Here is a 21,099-nt window from a genome sequence, read left to right as displayed (position 1 = left end):
TGTAGAATATAACATCAAAGGTCTTATAAAGTAATATGAAGTGTAAATAAATGAACAACACGTGTCAATCAAACAAAATGGGGAGCAATATTATTAACAGATATTCTGTGCTGTAATGCCAAAAAATAAAAAGTAATATTCAGGTGGTTTACGTTTCTCTTTATATTTTAGCCAATAGAGGGCACTCCAAGTATGCAAATCTTCATCTGTTCATAAACACATAAATACCTCCACTCCTCCCTGTCTATATGTTTTCTAGCATAAATTTCTATGACAGAAAATCAAATATGAAGCAAAGGATGATCTTTATTGTTGTGCTAATGATCTATTTAATACACGGTAAGACAACGATGCTCATTAACCCTTTGTTTTCAGTGGTCAAGCTTTGGCACACGTTCCTACAATATTTATTGTAAATGCTATTTTCTCATTTTTCAGAATGCAGGAGTCAGACACTGGTTGAATCTGAGGCTGTAGTGATTAAACCAGACCAATCTCATAAACTGACCTGTACCGCTTCTGGTTTTAACTTTGGTGGCTCTTGGATGGCTTGGATCAGACAGGCTGCTGGGAAAGGGCCAGAATGGGTAGCAACACTTTCCAATGGCAACAGCTATATCTATTATTCTGACAAGGTTAAGGGAAGATTTACTATTTCACGAGATGATAACAAGAACCAGCTGTACCTTCAGATGAACAGTCTTAAAACCGAAGACACTGCTGTTTACTACTGTGCAAGAGACACAGTAAGACAAAAGGATGTGATGTTGCACAAAAACAGAAGCAGACAGCTGTAGTGTTCAGTACTATGCTAGAATAAAGATTTGGGACATTTAACCAGCCTTAAAGAAATGAGTTAAAGACACAAATATGATATTGATATGAAAAGGATACTCCAGACACTACAAAAATAGTACAAAAGACAAACAAAACAATACAAACCACTCAATATACATTTAAAAAGACAGTTAGGCCAATAATTTAATAAAATGTGACTGATATCACACCTCGGTAATATAGGGTTTATCAGCAACATTAAAATGCCATTCTGAGACTTTTTCAAGAGACAGATAAACTTATAGATTAAACTTCTCATTAAAAAATTATCGAACTCTTACCCTACTGAATAATTCACTTGCACTACAACATCTGTTTTTTTTTTTTTTTTTAAATATTTTATTTAAAGTTTTTCACATTTTAAAGAACAAACCCCAAATCCCTCCAATGCCAGCAAATAATAATAAAGAAACATATTTGAAATGTAGATACATATGCACTTTTACATTCACAACTGTACAGATACCTAATCATATTCCTCTATGAAAAATCTATACCTGCACATATCCACAAGTTCAGTCAAATATCTGCATATGTACATGACATGTAGAGCATATATACATATGAGTACAAATCAATACAGATAACAAGAGAAGCTATGTTTTTTTTTAAAGAAGAATCCTGATACAATCATTGTATGCAATTTGCAGCTTATGGAGACTCTCTTTTTTATTATACCACAGAGGAGCTGTGTACAGTATAAAGAACTGCAATAAGTTCTAAAGAGGCTTACCTTAACCTGCTCTGAACACAAATAAAACTCACTGTATATTTGCTTGAGCATACATCTAACAAAGTAAGGCAAAATGTACATTTTAAAATTGACATATTTTCATTGATAGATTTACTAATGTGCTTTTCATTAAAGCTGGGTACCCTGTACACTTTCAGCTAAATTGTGTCACAACTAAACATTATTGTCAGTCTCACCTATAGATCAATTCTGGCAGGGAAATAAAGTTTGAATGCAGATAAGTAGTAAACAACTAAAAAAAATAACAAGAATACATTTAATTCAGCCTGCAAATTTAACCAAACAAAGACTTGACCAAACAGACCATTTTATTGAAAAATAAGTTGATGGAGCTTGATGAAATATTAACCATTAACAGAATTTTTGGCTTGGCAACAATAAAGTAACCATGTGCATTTCGAAAAGAATGTAAGACAAAAGTGTTTTTAAAATAAAATAAAAAAAGGTTTATTTTGGTAAACTTTCTGTTATTTAGCTGTCATATAGAAATAAACGATGATCACTAAATAAGAAGAAAGGTCACAGATCTAAACAAAAAGTATCATTATGGAGAATGTGATTGAGGGATGACCAGCAATCAATTCTTATTCTACATTAAAACGTAAGCTATAGTCAATAGTTTTAACTTACCATAATTTTTAACCCTTCTTTTCTATTTTAGAAACATGCAAATGTAACTTCCCCTTCCTCTTATGACTGATAAAACTATCTGTCGGTGTTCTGTATGCTGTTCAATGTTTCAGCTTAATCTAACCATGTACCTCACATTTTTTTGTATTGCTGATCCTAACAGCCTTATCCTGTGAGGGTTTTTGTTGTTATTTTTGTTGTAATTAACATATACAGACACTCGTTGCAATATATAAATTTCTTATTTACACTAAATATAAACAACAGTCTTTTTTCAGATGGAATTGAGCTCACCCAGCCAGACTCTGAAGATAAATAAATAAATAAACAGAAGAATAAGCCATAATGTGCAGCAAGAATCATTCCATAATTGAATACTCCTTAATCTAATTGAGTATTGAGCTGTACTATGAACTTTGGGAAAATCAAAGCTTGAGAACTGATGAGTAAAATAACAATGAACCTGTAAATTTACAAATGATCTGGCATGTTTAAAAATACAACTAAAATAAAAGGAAAATAGTGAAAGGTACTGATGCAGTGACTCTTTTGTGCTTTTTTTTTTGAGCATGTATAATGCTGTACAGTATATAGCCAGAAAATATCAGAAAGAATAAAAAAAATGTTTATATGGTATTATCTTATATCTTATATTAAGAGTTCAGCAGCAAAAATTCAAAGTGCCATCTGTTTTAAATGATTTTTTTTCTCAGGCTCTTGTGTTTGTTCAGTTATTTCACTTGAATTTTGCTATAAATGTAAAATTTCTGAATCCTGAAAAAGTGCTAATTTTGAAAGGAAATTTCAGAGGGCACTTAGAGGCTTTTGCATTTGAGCTCTTCATATAAAACCATCTTTTTATTACACCCAAACTAAAACAAATTCTGGACTTTCTCCAGAAGATAAATATAATAGGAAATGCAGTAAAAAAAATATAAAAATAAATAATTTTGTTTTCAATTATATACTGTTTATAGGTTTATATTACATAATACGTTTTGAGATTTTCATTCTTAATGAAAAAAATGTGTGAACTCTGATACTGAGGATAGCACAGCAGATTTTGCTCAGTTTTTAAGACCCTCCTTTATTCAAATCAAGCCCTAAATATACAGTCTATTCTCTGTGTAATGAATGCTTGGATTTTTAAAAGCTTCTTCACACACCAGACACATTACTTTTACATGGGGCAGCACTCAACATAGAACAAGATGAATCTGACTTATTTTATCCTCCTTGTACTGATTTCATGTAAGTTTAAATTTGTTTACCAAAAATGCTTAAACACTAAGTTTTTTTTCTTCTAATTATTAATAATCATTCTGTGTTTGCTCCAGATGCACATGGTCAGTCATTGACCTCCTCTGGTTCTGAGGTCAAGAAACCCAGAGAATCAGTCACACTGTCTTGTGTGGTTTCTGGACTCTCCCTTGCCTGGCTGCACTGGATAAGGCAGAAACCGGGAAAAGGCCTGGAGTGGATTGGCCGGATTGACAGTGGCACTGGGACTATTTTTGCTCAGTCTCTACAAGGCCAATTTACCATCACTAAAGACACCAGCAAAAACATGGTGTATTTGGAGATAAAAAGCCTGAAGGCTGAAGATACTGCTGTTTATTACTGTGCACGAGAGACACAGCTGCACAAAACCCTGAATCATGCTTCAAAAACATTACTGACTTTAAGAAGTTCAGTCAAACATAACTACAACATAAATGTTTTTTTGTTAATTTTCCAAATTTTATTTTCCCATTTAAAATAAAATCATATGAAGAAAGTACCAGTTTTAAAAAACAAACAAACAAACAAACATTTAATCTTCCTATCCTAAAGCAAATAATTTATATATTGCGAGAGTTACATTTGTTAATTTAATTTTAAATTATTATTGCGAGAGACATGACTTTTGAACATTTACACAATTAGAGAATATTATTTTAACAAGTGGAGAAATTTCAAACTTGTTTAAATTCTAAGATATTTCAAAAATTACTGTCAGCAAAAATACAAAAAAAATTTTATGTTTTGTGTTATGCTTTGAAACATTATTTTTTATTTAAAAATTATTAGTGAATTTATAGAAAATTCTAAACAAATAACATTAAGCGAAACTGAAATAGCATTTTCTTGTAAAACGTATCATATAACAATGACAACATAAAAATATGTTATGTTTTACAGAAACTCCAGTAATATTTAAACAATGTACCTTTTCAGGTAATAGTGGAATCATTTAAATGAACTAAAAAAAGCCACTTAAGATTATTTATATTCACTCATTCATTCATTTTGTTTTCAGCCTAGTTGTTTTTTTAATCTTGGGTCGCCACAGTGGAATGAACCGCCAACTTATCCAGCATATGTTTTACACAGCGGATGCCCTTCCAGCTGCTACCCATAACTGGGAAACACTCATACACTCCCTTTCATGTACATACACTACGGAAAATTGTATTATATTATGCAAATTATTTGGGCACACAAATGTTCTGTTTAACATTTTTTACTAGTATAGACATTTTGAGCATGATGCAAGGTGTTATGAAATATTAAACACTCTATATGTAAAATTACATGTTATATATTTTTATCACCAGACGTTGTGTCAGGCTAAAAGTTTCTGACAATTGGATAAATGTCACTTCCACATTTTTTTTCCACTTCTAAAGAATTATGATATTTCATAGACACCAATAAATAGACCCTTTACCAAAATAAATCATCTGCTACACTGTGGTATTAAATTATACAGTCCCTGAAAAATGCTTTTGTACAAATTGACCTGAAGTGCCACTCAAATATATTTCAAGATTTTTTTTGTTTGTTTACAAAAAATGGCTCATTTTAATCCCAACTGCTTTTGTATTAATGTTTCAGTGCAAAACGAAACTGTCAAAAAGTATTCTAATAAACCCAGGTTTGTGTAAACTTACTGAGTCAATTTTTGTAAAGACATAAATGTTGTCTCCTTGTCAATATTGGCAATTCTGTGTGGAGTTTGCATGTTCTCCCTGCGCTCGTTTGGGTTTCCTCCAGGTGCTCCAGTTTCCCCCACAAGTCCAAAGACATGCTGTACAGGTGAATTGGGTAGGCTATATTGTCTGTTGTGTATGAGTGTGTGTGGATGTTTCCCAGAGATGGGTTGAGGCTGGAAGTGCATCCGCTGCGTAAAAACGTGCTGGATAAGTTGGCAGACAGTTCATTCCTCTGTGGCGAACCCAGATTAATAAAGAGACTAAGCTGACAAGAAAATGAATAAATGAATGAAGACCAGATCCACTACTGTTGTGGAAGTCGCATTCAATGTGCCTCAGCGTCAAGTACAGAGGATAAAAAAAATCTAAAGAGACTGGATGTTTTTGACAAACCCAGGTCAGGCAGACCTTGCAAGACAACTGCTCAAGAGGACCATTTGTTGACTTGAAAATCCAAGGCATGAAAGTCATCGCTCTTATGGTGTAATTTGCTTTCATAGTATTTACAGTTCAGTTTTAGCGATCTTCATGTTTACAATTGAACTCCCTTTCCAGTGCACTTTGAAAACATTGATTCCATTTGGAACACAGTTGTGGCTCATGGTGAAGCTATAGACGATCTATTATTTAAAAGCGGAGTTTATGTTACTCCTCCAAAACCTGTGAAAAAAAAAAAACATAGCAGACACTGATGCTTTTAATTTATAGTAGGTTATTTATTAGGTATGTGTACTGTATATGACATAGATAAAATAAACCACATCCTACTTAATAATAATAATAATAATCGTCATTATCAATAATATTAATATTATTATTAAAGTATGATTTTTTTTCATTTCCTAATGAATAATAAATATTAGATTTTATTTCTTAATGAATAGGCTCATTATTTATTTATTTATTTATTTATTTATTTATTTATATATAAGATTAGAATATGTGTTAGCTTTTTGTAAGTGATTTTATGTTAATTTAGAATAGGATATGTAATGTTCTCAATAATATTTGTAAAGGCAACATTGGTCCTATATGTGCCGTTTACATATATTTCAATTAATATGGAAAACGAGTTGATGTTTTTACCAAAACTATTTTTTATTTTTTTATTTTTTTGTGCCTGTAAAACAATATCATTTGCACAAAGAAATGATGGGTTCTTCTCTAAAAAAGTTGTTACTCCACCCCGTTTAGAGCATCATTATGGGCGTTTTATAACGTAATTCAAACGATAGATCTACGACAGAAAAACTAGAGGTTTTGGGAAATACTTGTCACTACATCATTCTTTTCCCAAACGATGCATCAAACTGATAGTTCAGCCGCCAGTTACGTCGTTGTTTGGAAAATGCATGCAGAACAGTTTGTCCAATTCTGCCTCGAGATGGCCTCCATGGCCACAGCAGTGCCCAGAAGCCAGCACTGAACAAAAAAAAATAAAAAATTTAAAACCGTGTGACATTTGCCAAGGCTCACAGCCTACTAAAACGATGGATGCTGAAAAAGTGGCAGAAGGTAGATTTTTTAGATGAATCTTATGTTGAATTACACCACAGTCACCGCAAAAATATTGACCTACTGGAACCCATATGAATCTGAGATTTCATCCAGAAAACTGAAATTTGGTGGTGGAAAAATCCTGATCTGGGGTTACATCCAGAATGTGTGAGAGATCTGCAGGGTGGAAGGCAACATCAATAGTCTAAAACAGTATTTCTCAACCACATTCCTGGAGGACCACCAACACTTCATGTTTTGGATGTCTCATTCGCCTGTCACACCCATTACAGGTCTTTCAGTCTCTGTAACTGAGCTGATAATCTGAATCAGGTGTGTTTGTTTAAGGAGACATGGAAAAAGTGCACAGTCGGTGGTCCTTCAGGAACATGGTTGAGAAACACTGGTCTAAAATAACAGAAAATCTTAGCTAATTCTTATATGCCCAACCATAAAACAAGCCAAATTCTGCACGCATATCAAAGTTTTATTGAAACATCATTGAGCATATGTAGGATAGGATGAAAGGGAAAGCATAAAAGATGAAACTAGAGAATATTGATGAACTCTGGGAGACATGCAAGACTGCTTTCTTTGCTATTCCTGATGACTTCATTAATAAAGTGTATAAATCTTTGTCAAACCACATTGATGCAGTGCTTCAAGCTCAATAAATTTGGATCTCACAGCACAACTACTTAATTTGCTGACACACTTTTGTATTTGCAGTAAATTTGTTGAATTTCTGTATAGACGACAGAACATTTGTCTGGCCAAAATTTGACCTTTCTGTCTTGGTTAAAAGATCAATCTTTTTTCAGTAAAACTAATTTATTTTAGTGCATTACACATCATTTGGGAGGGTGCCAATTGACTCATTAAAAATCAGGTTAATAGCAGGTGTTTCTACAATATAGATAAGCGTCAAGACTTTTGTCAGAGGCTGTAGACACTGGCACAACTGGATATTATGCTGTCTCTTCAAGATCAGTTTACCATCACCAAAGACACCAGTGAAAACATGCTGTTTTTAGAGGTGAAAAGCCTGAAGACACAGCTGTTTATTATAGTGTGAGAGATGCACAATTATGAACAAACAAACAAACAAACAAACAAACAAACAAACAAACAAATAAATAAATAAATAAATAAATAAATAAATTAATTAATTAATTAATTAATTAATTAATATTATAATTGCAAATAAAAGGTTATTTTTTAATATCTATATTTACATTTTTAGACGAATTAATGCACCAATGTTTTAACTGTTTTCAGAACAGTTAGGGAAACCAATATTTGGGTAAATATCCTTTACTTTGAATGACAATAAAATAAAGAATAATGTGACCATGATATTTTCTGTAAAAATAAATAAAATAAAAAAGCCAACTGACAATATTTTTATTTAAAATATAATAGACCTTTATAGAATAAAAATAATATTTGCATTTTAAATTCAAACTGTAACCTGAATATGGTAATAATGAGCAGTAAAATAAAGAGCACCTGTTTTTTTTTTTTTTTTTTTTTTTTTGCTTTTTGCTTTTAAGCAGATACAATTCATTAAGACTTGCATGCAAAACCGTTCATAAACGCTAGAGGGCAAAAAAGCAACATGTCAAAATGATAAATTACTGTGGTTCTTGCACTCATGTGTTTCACTGTGCCTGGGATGGCACAGTGAAGAAGTCCCATACAAATACGTATGTACTAATGGAGATCCAACATTTCTGAGATCAATATAATTATAAAATCTTTTGAAGAAAAAAAAAAACTATAGAAATTACATATTATAGAAATAGATGAACAAGATGTAATTACCTGCATGGTACTGATAAGACTTTGTTTTAGGTCCAATAGGTTGCAGTTAAGCAGAGAGTAAAGCCTTCAGAGGTGTCCTTGCTCAAATGACTGGAAATTAATTGTTAAAGAGCCCATATTATACATGAAATAGGGTCATATCTTGGTTGTAAGGGTCTCCAACAAAAGTTTAATATGCATGCAAGGTCAAAAAACACTTTCATGGTCTTATAATCTGCATTTATTTTTACCTAATTATCCCAGCGACTCCTGTATGAATCGTCCAGTGATTCATTTGTTCCCAAACCCCTCCTTAGCGCGAAGCTAATCTGCGCTGATTGGACCAATGACAGTCTGTTGCGATGGTTGCGATTGGTCGACTGCCTTCAGTCAGAGAGTGAAATGCCAAACAGCTAATCAGCAATTTAAAAGTAATCACAGTTCATACACGCTCTATAGTGTAGGCGTGGATTTTAGCTGCCAGTGGGTCAATGTAAATACAGACTATGGACTTGAAAATACAGACGACTGACTATTTTATTGAGCAAAAACTCCAAAAACAGTTGAGGAGATCTCCTAGCTTCTCACTCTGCTCTTTTCACAGACACACACACACATATTGCACACACACACACGCACTTAACCCTGCTCGACAACGCGCGCTCACACACACACACACACACACACAAAAACACACACCTCCAGACGACAGCGCGCGCACACGCACATACAGACACACACACTACTCCTCATCCACGAAGCTCCGTTAACAAACAGCACGCGTCGCGTTTTTAACGTGACTTTGCACGCGATAAGAGAATATAGCCAGTTAACCTGATACAGTACACGCGGTTACAAGTAACAAATCACAACTAAATACATTTGCAAGCTAGAGTCAACGAGGCAACTTTAATCGCACGTACTTACACTTGAGAAATGGAGGAAGAAAAATCCATCCTGACGTCCATCAGTAAGTTACTCTTTACTGATCCTTCCTTTAACAAACGCTGATGAAGTATTCTTTGTAGCATGTAGTTTCCAGAAGTTTCCAGTAGTTTCCAACTGCTTGGCTATAATGCTGAGGTTTCATCTTTGGGTAGAGACTCAATATATCCATCTGCAGTGTGACTTCAATCGACCGGCATGTTTGTGTGCGTGTGTTTGTGGGTGTGTGTGTGTGTCTGGGTTTCTGCGTCAGAGGGCGGGGCATCAGGTTTGAAATCTCCCGGGTTTGCGCTTGCACGTGAATAACTTGGTTTCGTTCGTACGTCATGGCGAAACCCCTAATGAATCGGTATCAAGGCGACTCGTTTGAAGCACTATGAGTCGACTCTTTTATAGATGAATCAACAGTTTTAAACACTGTACACTAACAGATTTAAACCTTAGCTGGATACTTCACTTCACTTAGAGCTGTGTTACACACTACATGGAGGAGAATTTTCAAAAACCCATAATATGGGCTCTTTAAAAACCAAGTATTGAAAGTAATTTTAGGTTAGTATTTATCAGTTTCTGAAAATATCCTATCACATGAAAACTATGTACAGTAGCCTATATAATATCACACACACTTTCATGACGTCTGTTATGGACATAGATATTATGCTGATGCATATCACTGTGACTATACGGGGTGGGGCACTATAAGAAAACATAATACAAAAACCTCAGTGCTCTGAGACTCTGGGACTGTATGAGAATAAAGTTTTAAATAGTCAGATCTGGGCGAAAATAGATTTTCATTCATTGTGAATGCTTCATTATAACCTGAATGAATAAATTGTGCAAATTAGGTCTTCTTTGTAAAACAGAAGCTCCAGCAGTTCTGGCTTTGATCTACACCGTTATCCATTGCTGTGGATTAGGATTTGTATGAAATTGTGGAGTGCAAAGATTACAACAGTAAGTTACCCATTACAGGTAGCAACTGTGACAACAAATAACAAATTACTGTTCAACAATTACTGTGCCACTGCCATCTACGCTGATGCTTTATGTTGCTATTTACTGTATAGAGAGGTGCATTTGTGCTCAGCATCTACAGTTGAAGTCAGAATTATTAGCCCCTCTTTTTTCTCTTTTAAATATTTTCCAAATCATGTTTAAAAGAACATTTTCACAGTATGTCTGATAATATTTTTTCTATAAAAAGAAAAAGTCTTAATTGTTTTATTTCGACTAGAATAAAAGCAGTTTTTATTTAATTAAAAGCAATTTTAAAGCAAAAATATTAGCCCTGTTAAGCTATTTTTTGATAGTCTACAGAACAAACAATCGTTACACAATAACTTGCCTAATTACCCTAACCTGCCTAGTTAACCTAATTAACCTAGTTAAGTCTTTAAATGTCACTTTAAGCTGTATTAAAGTGTCTTGAAAAATATCTAGTCAAATATTATTTACAGTCATTATGACAAAGATGAAATAAATCAGTTATTAGAAATGAGTTATTAAAACTATTCTACTGTACTATTTAAGAAATGTATTGGAAAAATCTGCTCTCCGTTAAACAGAAATTGGGGAAAAAATAAACAGGGGAGCTTGTCTGTCTTAACACAACGGTGTTGCCACTTTAAGGGAGCCAGGTGTTTGATTTGTTTATTTTTGAGTGTGCTCCCTCTATCAATTCAGAAGCAGAGCCTTAAATAATAATTTACAATGAGCAAGTAAAATAAAATGTGTTCAATTTTTTTTAAAAAGATTTTAAAAATAAGTCTGTGTAATAAGTTGTATATTGTTAAGTTCTTGAATCTTAAACTTTGTACTTGAAAGCTACCTGGCTAGCTAGTTAGCATCTCTTCACAACTTCTTACATTACTTTCATGTAAGTATATTTATTATTTGGACAATTCAAATTTATTGGTTTTGCTGAATGTACAGATGCAAACAGTGTAATGTGCCTTTCTGGCAACTAAGCAGTTTTTATACACATGAAAATCCTTCAATTCCAATCTCCTCAGTTAGGTAACGTGCACAGAAATCATCACAGGCAATCACAAAAAGATGATACATATAGCCATCCACACAAACCTCCATTGTCAGGTCCAAGGTTGTGAATTTGCTAATCTTTCCGAGCTGTGTTTCCATCTATGAATTCATATTAGGAACAAAAGAAATGTTTGTCATCTTGAGCTTTGCAAAGTAAATCTAAAAAAAAAAAAAAAAAAGAGCTGTTTTTTTTGCAGTTAAATTTAGAATTAATGGGTGTACTTTTTTGGGACAAACCTGTTTCTAGCTATATCTAGAGTAAGTGTATTCCTTTAATATACTTATTTTTTTTTTTATAATTATGTGAAACTTAATTCATTTTTGAAATAATAAATTTTTTGTGTTTGTGTTGTTCAGTTTTGGTATGTGGATTATAGCATTGAAGGGAGAGTGACACATTGCATTGATGAGCAGTTGGATTTCATTGCAGCCCTTTCTCTCTCTCTCTCTCTTTGTGTGTGTGTGTGTGTGTGTGTGTGTGTGTGTGTGTGTGTGTGTGTGTGTGTGTGTGTATAACAACACAATATATGTCATAACTATATTAACATTTCCTATGATTAATCTAACTTAAGCATTTAAATTGTGTGTTAACCTGAATATTATATGTTGAAAAATAGTAAAATATGTTTTAAAAACTTAAACTGTCACAGTTGGTGTAGGGAAAGGGACGAGGACTCAAATGCAGATCTAAAATGGTTATTTACTAATTACAAAATAAAACAAAAGGAGAAGAAAAACAACCCAGAGTGAGCTGGGCTGGCAAGGAACAGGGGTCCGTTCTTCATATGTGGATTATGTTAGCTGGATTTGGTTGTTGACGGTTTGAAGCGATCAAGGATTATTTGGTCCTTCAAAACTTATGTGAGAGTTGTTGTCATAGCAACAGTTCTGGTAGCTTAAGCCTTAAGCCTCGGGAGCAGGCTCATTTCATACAGACAGGATTAGATCAGTGTAATGGCGATCTATTTCTTCAAGTTCTCCACCATTTCCATAGGGACTCGGCACAAAGGATTTGACGCGTAAAACCACAAACTTGCAATGCAACAGTTTACTTTTCGTTTGCCAAGAACAAAAAAAATCAAAAAACAAACAAAAGAACTATTTACACTTTACCAAGTTTCCAAATAAATATGGTTTTCAAGAACGGTCAAAAGACTGTCTACCATCAAGCCCCTTCCTTCTTTCTAATCCTTTTTTCCTGTTGCTTATGCATACATATGACATATGGCATTACTGAACATATGAAACGTCATGCACATAATATAATATCACAAATAAACACATTAAATACTGTATCAAATAGCAATAACTTTGTATCTCAATGCAAATAATATAATATTATAGAAAAATATTACAAAAATAAAAAGACAAATCTCTTGGTGCTCTTCATGGCTTTAACAATCAGGGCTGCGTTTCCCGATAACGATTGATCTTAGCACTTAAGAGCGTTTTCTACGAGTCATTTTGCGAACGTTCGTTATTGTTTCACGTGCGTTTCCCAAAAATGCACTTAACACAATTGCACGTAGCCCAGCTTTAAGTGCAACTTAGGAGTCGCTATCCGTTTGTTAAGTGCTGAAATGTCACGCTATAGAATGGCTCGTTATTGTTGCACATGTTATAGCAATCCATATAATTGTTCTTCTACTTGTGTGAATGTATATTCAACTCGAATAACATAAAAAAAAAATATTTTTGAGCCAGTTTAAAAACATAAATTAACTGGAAATGTCGTACTGTAAAAACACTGTCTTGCTCCAATCTCGCATAAAACTAATTCTAACAGTCCTTGCCGGAAATGACATCAGCATCATTTTCGATATTTATATGAAACCTTAATTAAGTAGACTTATTTAACAATTTCTTTATCAAAAATTGCTTATCTCACATCAAAATAAATAAATAAGTAAATAAATAAATAAATAAATAAGCTCTTACATTTATTTTTGAAAAGTTTAGCCTAATTATCCCCACCTGATGTGCATTTGCTAATAGGACAAAAATATAAATGAATAGAGATACGTACAAATAAAATGAATAATGACTTTGAAGAGAAGTAAATTGTAGGTGCAATTTGCCGGTTGTCCAGCAGGTGCCCTCATAACTCTGTCTCCTTACGATGCACTTAAGGCTTTACGATTACTCCAGAGCACTCGTAGATCCACTAAGATTTTCAAGTGCTACTTAAGTTACGATGCTTTTGGGAAACAGACCGTAATATTAAGATCAGTCGTACGATCATTTCTACGAACTTCTTAGGCTTACGATGCTTTTGGGAAACGCAGCCCTGGTCAGTTCAAGCAAAGATAACACTGAAAGTTTTCTTACAGTATTTTCTTACGGTATATTTTCTCTTAGTAGTAGTTATATGCACTTGGGAAAATAGTAAATATACATTTTTAAAGTAAAAAAAAAAATTATATTATTAAAACTTATGCAAACTGCACTCCGAAAGAAAAGTACAAAGACTGTCACCTGCTGGTGGTTTAAAGAGAAAATGTATTGATGAGGACTTTTTTGAAACAAACACGTACAATTGCTTTAGTACCATTTGTGTATGATAATAGATATGCACAAATACTGTAGGACTATGATTTGATGCTTCACAAAAGTTGCAGATACCTTTACCAATATCAAAATGCTTTTGTCATGCAAAATTTATTTTAAACAGCCAGATATTATTTTGTAAATGTAAAACTAAAACTGTAAAACTAAATAAATTGCTAAATACTCTTGACACATGAAAGCGTAAAGCCTGTAGCCCACAACAAAGTTGAAAAGCGTATCATATTTGAGAAGCGTATCATATTTAACAAATTGTTTCCAATGAATTTTATGTAATTCTAGCCAATTGTTGCATTGCTGATCATGATTTTCCACAACACATGCAGCGATGTCAGATCAGTCCACCCAGACATTTTATTCTGATTCGCGTAATTGTTTAAAGAATCAAATTAGTCAGAGATCAGTTATCAAGATTAAAAGATCCAAATCATCTTAGATCATTTAAGCGAGTTACGAAGAACGAACCCCAGAACATTACGCCCCATTCACACAGGACGCCAGCTTTAACGCTTCCCATTCACTTTGAATGGGTGATGCCAGGCATTGCCGAACTGCATTGTGGATCCGTTGGCAGCACTTCAGCAGTTGGGACTTTCTCAACTTTTCAAGCGGTGACAGATCGCTGTATGCAAATACACCAGCTCAAACAGTGGCCTATTGCTGACTAATTTTATTGTCTGACGCTGCTATGATGATCACGTCAGCCTAAACTTCAGACACGCCCTCTTTCAAGCGTTAACTCTGAAGCACCGTGTGAATGGGGCATTACTCTGAGGAAGAACAACGACTAACTGGCACAAGACAGCAGACATAAGGAGACTATAAAGGAGAAATAATTCATTAACAGACAGGTGAACAGGATTAACCAATAATGGGTTAACAAGGAGGGCGGGACTGGAAAATAGACAAGAAAGCACATAACACTCAAAGAAACAACACAAGAAAACAAGACTAGAACACACAGCCATGAGAGAGCCCATTAACCACGTGTTTACATGAAACAAAACACTAAAGCACATGGCCACAATGTAGACCAGGGCCCGTTTCAAAAAGGAGGTTAAGTGAAAACTCCCAGTACGTTAACCCTGAAATGAGAGAAACTCAGGTTTGTCAAACTCGAGAAAGCAGGCTAAGGCCCATTCCCAACACTATTTTTGTACCCCTAACCCCTCTTCTTGACCCTTAAAAACGAGTGTAAAGGGGAAGGGCTTAAAAATTTACCCCTAAGAAATGGGACAGCATTACAGTACCTGCACACGTCATCAGATGTCATCGCAATCTCTTGCTTCATATGAGATCAGATGATCGCGACTGCTGTAGTTATTCCAGTTGCTTTATTTTTTGGTATTAATCTTCAGGACATCACTCAAGGCATATATTACATTATCATAACAATATAATGTGGCAATAAGATTGTAACTGTACTGTGTATTTACACCCTGGCCATATTCATATATGTAAACACACCAAAACAACATTAACATTATAGCAGACACTGTAAAAAGACCTAAAGACCGCAGTGTTCACTTCAATAATGGCACTTATATCTGCATACTCCACATGTCTTAATTTAATTTCTGTTTCTTCAGTTATGACTTTAGTTGGATTAAGGTCATCAAAAATCGCTGTTTGAGCTTATGTAGGCCTACAGTTCAAAATAATCTTTAACTGAATAAACAGTGAGTAAACATAAGTACATCTTATAAAACGGGGTGACTCAGTGGCGCAGTAGGTAGTGCTGTCGCCTCACAGCAAGAAGGTCGCTGGAGACATGACAGATCCAAAGACATGTGGTACAGGTGAATTGGGTAGGCTAAATTGTCCGTAGCGTACACTGTTAACCCTTACTGTAGATTATGCAGTAAATAACTGTAAAATAGCCAGCGTTTAGCTGTAATGAAAGGAAACAGTATTTTACTGTAAAAGGAGCAGGATTTGTATGAAATTCTGTAGTCCAAAGAATAAATTACAGTAATTTACTCTATGTACCATTACAGATATTTACTGTGATAATAAATGGTAAATTACTGTTCAACCATTACTGCCCCATCTACTCTGATGCTTTATGTTGCTATTTTATATTTATTTTATCTCTGTGTTTTCTTTGGTTCCTTTTATGTTTTTAACATTGAGTATCAGGAGTCAACCAATGCCACAGAGCTTATTAAAAGGTAAGTGTAAGATATGGACGAAATGCATTAAAAGCATTTTACTTTTTCTATAATTAATCTAATTTAATTGCCTAGTTTGACCTATAGTTAAGATTTTAAATTGCACTTTCAACTGAATATTAGTATTTTGCTAAATAACTAGTAAAAATGTGTTATTAAAAAAAAAAAATATATATATATATCTTAAACAACACGCACATACATTTTTGCAGAGACTCAATGAATTTGCCTGGAAAACTGGCAAGTAAAAGTGCCATTAACAGTATAAAGGCTTTCCTAAATAAATGTATAAATCATGATCTTTGTTGTGTTTTTTATCATTTTTTACTACAAATTTGGAACGACATGAGAATCAGATTATTTGTTTATTTATTTTTTTTATGGATGAAGTTTATATTATTGTATATTTTTATTGTTTTTATCAAACGATATGTGCATAACTGTGATAAATGTAGGCAGTTGCTTTGAAAATATGCTATGTACCAGGGGTGTCAAACTCCTAGAGGGCCACAGCCTAGTAGAATTTAGTTCCAGCCCTGCTTCAACACACTACCTTTAGATTTAGTTTGATCAGGTGTGTTTAATTAGTATAACTGCACTGTTACTCTGTAGATTGTGCAGTAAATAACTGTAAAAAAATAATGATTTAAGCATCATCACCACACACTACCACATGCTGTCCGTCTTTTTCTAAACACAAAGGTGTTAAGAGTTTTCAGAAAATGCCGGCCCTTTAAGAGAGTCAGGTGTTTGATTTGTTTACTGCTGAGTGTGCTCTATTCTCTGTCTATCAATTCAGATGTTGAGTCTGATATGTTTTAGGCTTAAATAAGAATCTTTAATGAGTAAGTAAAATGTGTTCAAATGTTTTTGAGGGTTTATAAAATAAGGCTGTGTTTTAAGTTATATTGTTGTTGTCTTGAACTGTGTACTTGAAAGCTACATTGTTAGCTAGTTAGCCTCTCCTCATATAACTTCTTACATTACTTTTGTTTAAGTATATGTATTTATTTTATATTGCACGCTGCCATAATGTACAGATGCTAACAGTTGTGTGTATCTTTCTGGCAACTAAGCCAAAATTAAATTCCATCATCTCAGTAAGGAAACATGTGCACATCATCACAGGGAATCACAAAAACATGATACACATAGCCATCCACACACAAAAGCTCCCCTGTCAGGTCCCAGGTTGTGAGTTTGTTACTAAGTATTTTTCAGAGCTGTGTTTCCATCTATGAATTTATATTTGAAACAATAAAAAAGTTTGTTGTCATGAGATAATTATAACAATAAAAGATTGGATCCTTTGGTTTTTCGGTGTTGCCAACTTTATTATTGTTTTCTATAATTATTTTAAACTTTTTGAGATTTGACACAGTTTTTAATTATTTAAAACTTTAAAATTTAAAGTAATTATTTTGTTTTTTGCTGTTCAGTTTTTTTTTTTTTTTTTTTTTTTTTGCATGGTCAGCATTGAGGAGAGAGTAACACATTTCACTGCAGCACTTTGTGTGTGTGTGTATTGGATATGTGATTGAGATAAATGTTGGCAGTTGCTTTAAAAGTATACTATATACCAGGGGTGCTTAATCCTGTTCCTGGAGATCTACCTTCCTGCAGATTTCAGTTGCTATCCATATTAAACACACCTAAACCAATTAATTAGGACCTGAACACCACGTGATAATTACAGGCAGGTGTGTTTGATATGGGTAGCAACTGAAATCTGCAAGAACGTAGATCTCCAGGAACAGGATTGAGCACCCCTGCTATATACCATGGGGGTCAAACTCCAAGTTACTGGAGAACTGCAGGGCAGCAGAGTTTAGTTCCCACCCTTCTTTAACATTACCTGTAGATTTCTAACGAGCCTTAATTAGTTTTATCAGGTGTGTTTAATTAGAGTTACAGCTTAAAGTCCCAGTCACACTGCACTTTTCTCCCTTTAGACTTCCATTCATATGCATGTGAATGCTGCAGACCTGGAATGCATGCTCATGCGACAAATTTTACAGTTTGCAGCATTGGAAAGTTCAAGCTTGGAGAACTCTGAACTGTGAAATAACATCATGTGATTGCTTGAGACTAATCAAAGATCAAACCATGACCTCTCTGAACAAAAATTATGGACCAGTTGCTTGCTTTTTCAATCTCTAAATATTTTGTTTAATCCCACTCCTTTTCGCAGAGCCATATGACAGAATTTTGCATGCTTAAACGTTAGTTTGACTGCAGCCTTGCTGTGCAGACCTGGGGCTCTCAGTAATATGTAAGATGATATTTATATCTGCTGATTTCTTAATTTTGTTATACGTTTTCTGTTTTATATTTGTTTGCTGCCAAAACAATAAAATAAATGTCAGAATTTACAACTTAATTAATTTAAAGAATTAATAAAAGGCAAGAATACAAATTAATTTTAGTAACACCTTGACATACTATTGTGTATGCAGTATAATGCTGTGAGTTGTAACACTACAGTACAGTAATTAACTGTACACAGTTTCCAGTTAGTTACCACTACTGCTCTATTACAGTGATTAACTGGCAACACTGTTGCCAGCTATTCACTGCAATGGTTCGGTTACAGTAAACAACTGGCAACACTGTTGCCAGCCACTCACTGTAATGGTTCAGTTCCAGTAATTAACTGGCAACACTGTTGCCACTTACTTACTGTAACCAAACTTTTACAGTGAGTGGCTGGCAACAGTGTTGCCAGTGTTCTACTGTAAAAAAGCCTGGTAAGGTCTAACAGTGTATGAGTGTGTGTGTGGATGTTTCCCAGAGATGGGTTGCGTCTGGAAGAGCATCCGCTGTGTAAAAACTTGCTGGATAAGTTGGCGGTTTATTCCGCTGTGGCGACCCCGGATTAATAAAGGGACTAAGCCGACAACAAAATGAATGAATGAATGAATAAACAGTGATTAAACATAAGTACATCTTATAAAATGGGACAACGCAGTGGCACAGTAGGTAGTGCTGCTGCCTCACAGCAAGAAGGTCGCTGGGTTGCTGGTTCGAGCCTTGGCTGGGTCAGTTGGCATTTCTGTGTGGAGTTTGTATGGTCTCCCTGAGTTTGCGTGGGTTTCCTTCGGATGCTCCGGTTTCCCCAACAGTCCAAAGACATGTGGTACAGGTGAAGTGGGTAAGCTTAATTGTCAGTAGTGTATGAGTGTGTCTGTGTATGTTTCCCAGAGATGGGTTGCAGCTGGAAGGGTTAAAAAGTGCTAGATAAGCTGAAGGTTCATTCTGTTGTGGCGACCGTTTTTTTATAAATGGACTAAGCCAAAAAGAAAATTAATTAATTAATCTTATTAAACATAATTTATTTTCATGACTAATTATTACAGTAGAACAGTTTCAGTACAATAACAGTAAATAACTGTAAAATAGCCGGTGTTTTGCTGTTTCTGGAGTGTGGGACTGTGCAGGACCTGGAGCATAGAGCTGCAGCAGGCCCGGAGCATGGAGCTGCAGAGGGCCTGGAGCGTAGAGCTTTGGTTCTGTAGGCATTGACAGTTCAGATAACCCCAGCGGGTCAGAAGGCTTTAGTTCAGAAGGCACTGGCAGTTCATACAACCACAGTGGGTCAGAAAGCTTTGGTTCAGGAAGCACTGAGAAGTCACAAGGCTCTGGCGGCCATTTGTTGGATTCAGGTGGTGGCTCTGGCCATTCGTGAGACTCAGGTGGCGGCTCTGGCCATTAGTTAGACTCTGGTGGTGGCTCTGGCCATTCGTGTGACGCAGGTGGTGGATCTGGCAACTCTGGCAATGACGGAGGGTCTGGCAGCTCATTCATTTATACCCTAAGCTGTACACTGTTAACCCTTACTGTAGCTTATGCATTAAATAATTGTAAAATAGCCTGTGTTTTGCTGTGCCTGGAGTGTGGAGCTGTGAAGGGCATATAACTGCGGAGGACCTAGAGCGTGGAGCTGCAGAGGACCTGGATTGTGGAGCGTGGGACTCAGGAGGCTGCTCTGGCCATTCGTGGGACTCAGGTGGCGGCTCTGGTAGCAATAGAAGTGATGAAGGCTGTGGAACTGATGGAGGATATGGCAGCTCTGGCAGTGACAGAGGATCTGGCAGCTCTGGCAGTAAAGGAGGATCTGGCAGCTCTTGAAGTGAAGGAGGATCTGGTAGATATGACAGTGACCGCTCTGGGGGTAGCAGGTGGTGGTGGCCAGTCTTGTACCATTCATAAATCAGATGATGGTATTTTAAGGACAGGAACCATGGCAGAAATTGTGACATAATGAGGACAGGAAACCATTCTCTGAGTCAACGGCGTTATGGCAGTGATCATAGACTGAGCTGGCGAACTGGCAGCGGCCATCTTGTGAGCCGGTGAACTGACAGCCAATATGTGCTGTGACTATGTGGTGGAGGACTGATGAACAGGAGACAGGAGTATGGGTGATGCCTGCATAATAGTGGAGTAAATATTAAGCCCTGCAGTCAGCGAGTCTTAAAAAAAAACAACAAAAAAAAAACATGTAGGGGTCTCCTCCTCTACCACACCATTTAATGTATTGTTCTAGAGTTCAGTAGAGTTCATGTTAGCAGTATGCTGAAATATAATGGTTTGGATAGTCCATCGCAAAAAATATCATGTGGCATAAACCACTCATAGATGTCAAATGTAATATCTGCATGAAGTCCTCCACATACTCCTCAATAGACCGGGCTTCCTGACAGAGATGCATAATCTTTATACCCGCTGTATCCAAGGATGTGGCTGCTTCTTCTGTTATGTGAAGGATGCTGACAACAGAGTTGAGGATCCAAATGCGGGTTTATTACAAGAATAGTCAGGCAGGCAACAGTCAAAACAGAGATAAACAAGATCCCCAAAGGTGTGGGTGTGTGTG

At 35.3% G+C, this 21,099-nt stretch overlaps 2 protein-coding genes across 4 annotated transcripts in view; both read left to right on the top strand.

Moving 5' to 3' along the window:
* LOC141375059 (uncharacterized) overlaps positions 1 to 21,099 on the top strand; it is an 86,872-nt gene that overhangs the window by 867 nt on the left and 64,906 nt on the right. The window contains exons 3-4 of the mRNA XM_087244768.1: positions 260 to 339; positions 439 to 746. Coding sequence (XP_087100894.1) covers positions 288 to 339; positions 439 to 746 — 360 coding nt within the window. The 5' untranslated portion in view covers positions 260 to 287. The remainder of the gene's footprint in view (positions 1 to 259; positions 340 to 438; positions 747 to 21,099) is intronic.
* The window catches only part of LOC137489848 (immunoglobulin gamma-1 heavy chain), an 84,326-nt gene that overhangs the window by 49,850 nt on the left and 13,377 nt on the right, over positions 1 to 21,099 (top strand). Inside the window, exons 1-2 of one of the 3 annotated variants that reach the window (XM_087244772.1) lie at positions 3,358 to 3,472; positions 3,559 to 3,843. The exons of the other annotated variants lie outside the window; for them this stretch is intronic. The gene's annotated coding sequence lies outside the window, so the exon portion shown is untranslated. Of the gene's footprint in view, positions 1 to 3,357; positions 3,473 to 3,558; positions 3,844 to 21,099 lie in introns of those variants that run through there. 3 annotated transcript variants of the gene reach the window in all.

The sequence above is a fragment of the Danio rerio genome, chromosome 3, assembly GCF_052040795.2.
Source record: "Danio rerio strain M-AB ecotype USA chromosome 3, GRCz13ab, whole genome shotgun sequence".
Classification (NCBI taxonomy): Eukaryota; Metazoa; Chordata; class Actinopteri; order Cypriniformes; family Danionidae; genus Danio; species Danio rerio.
Note: the sequence above shows the minus strand (reverse complement) of the source record. Positions and strands in the feature narration are given on the sequence as shown.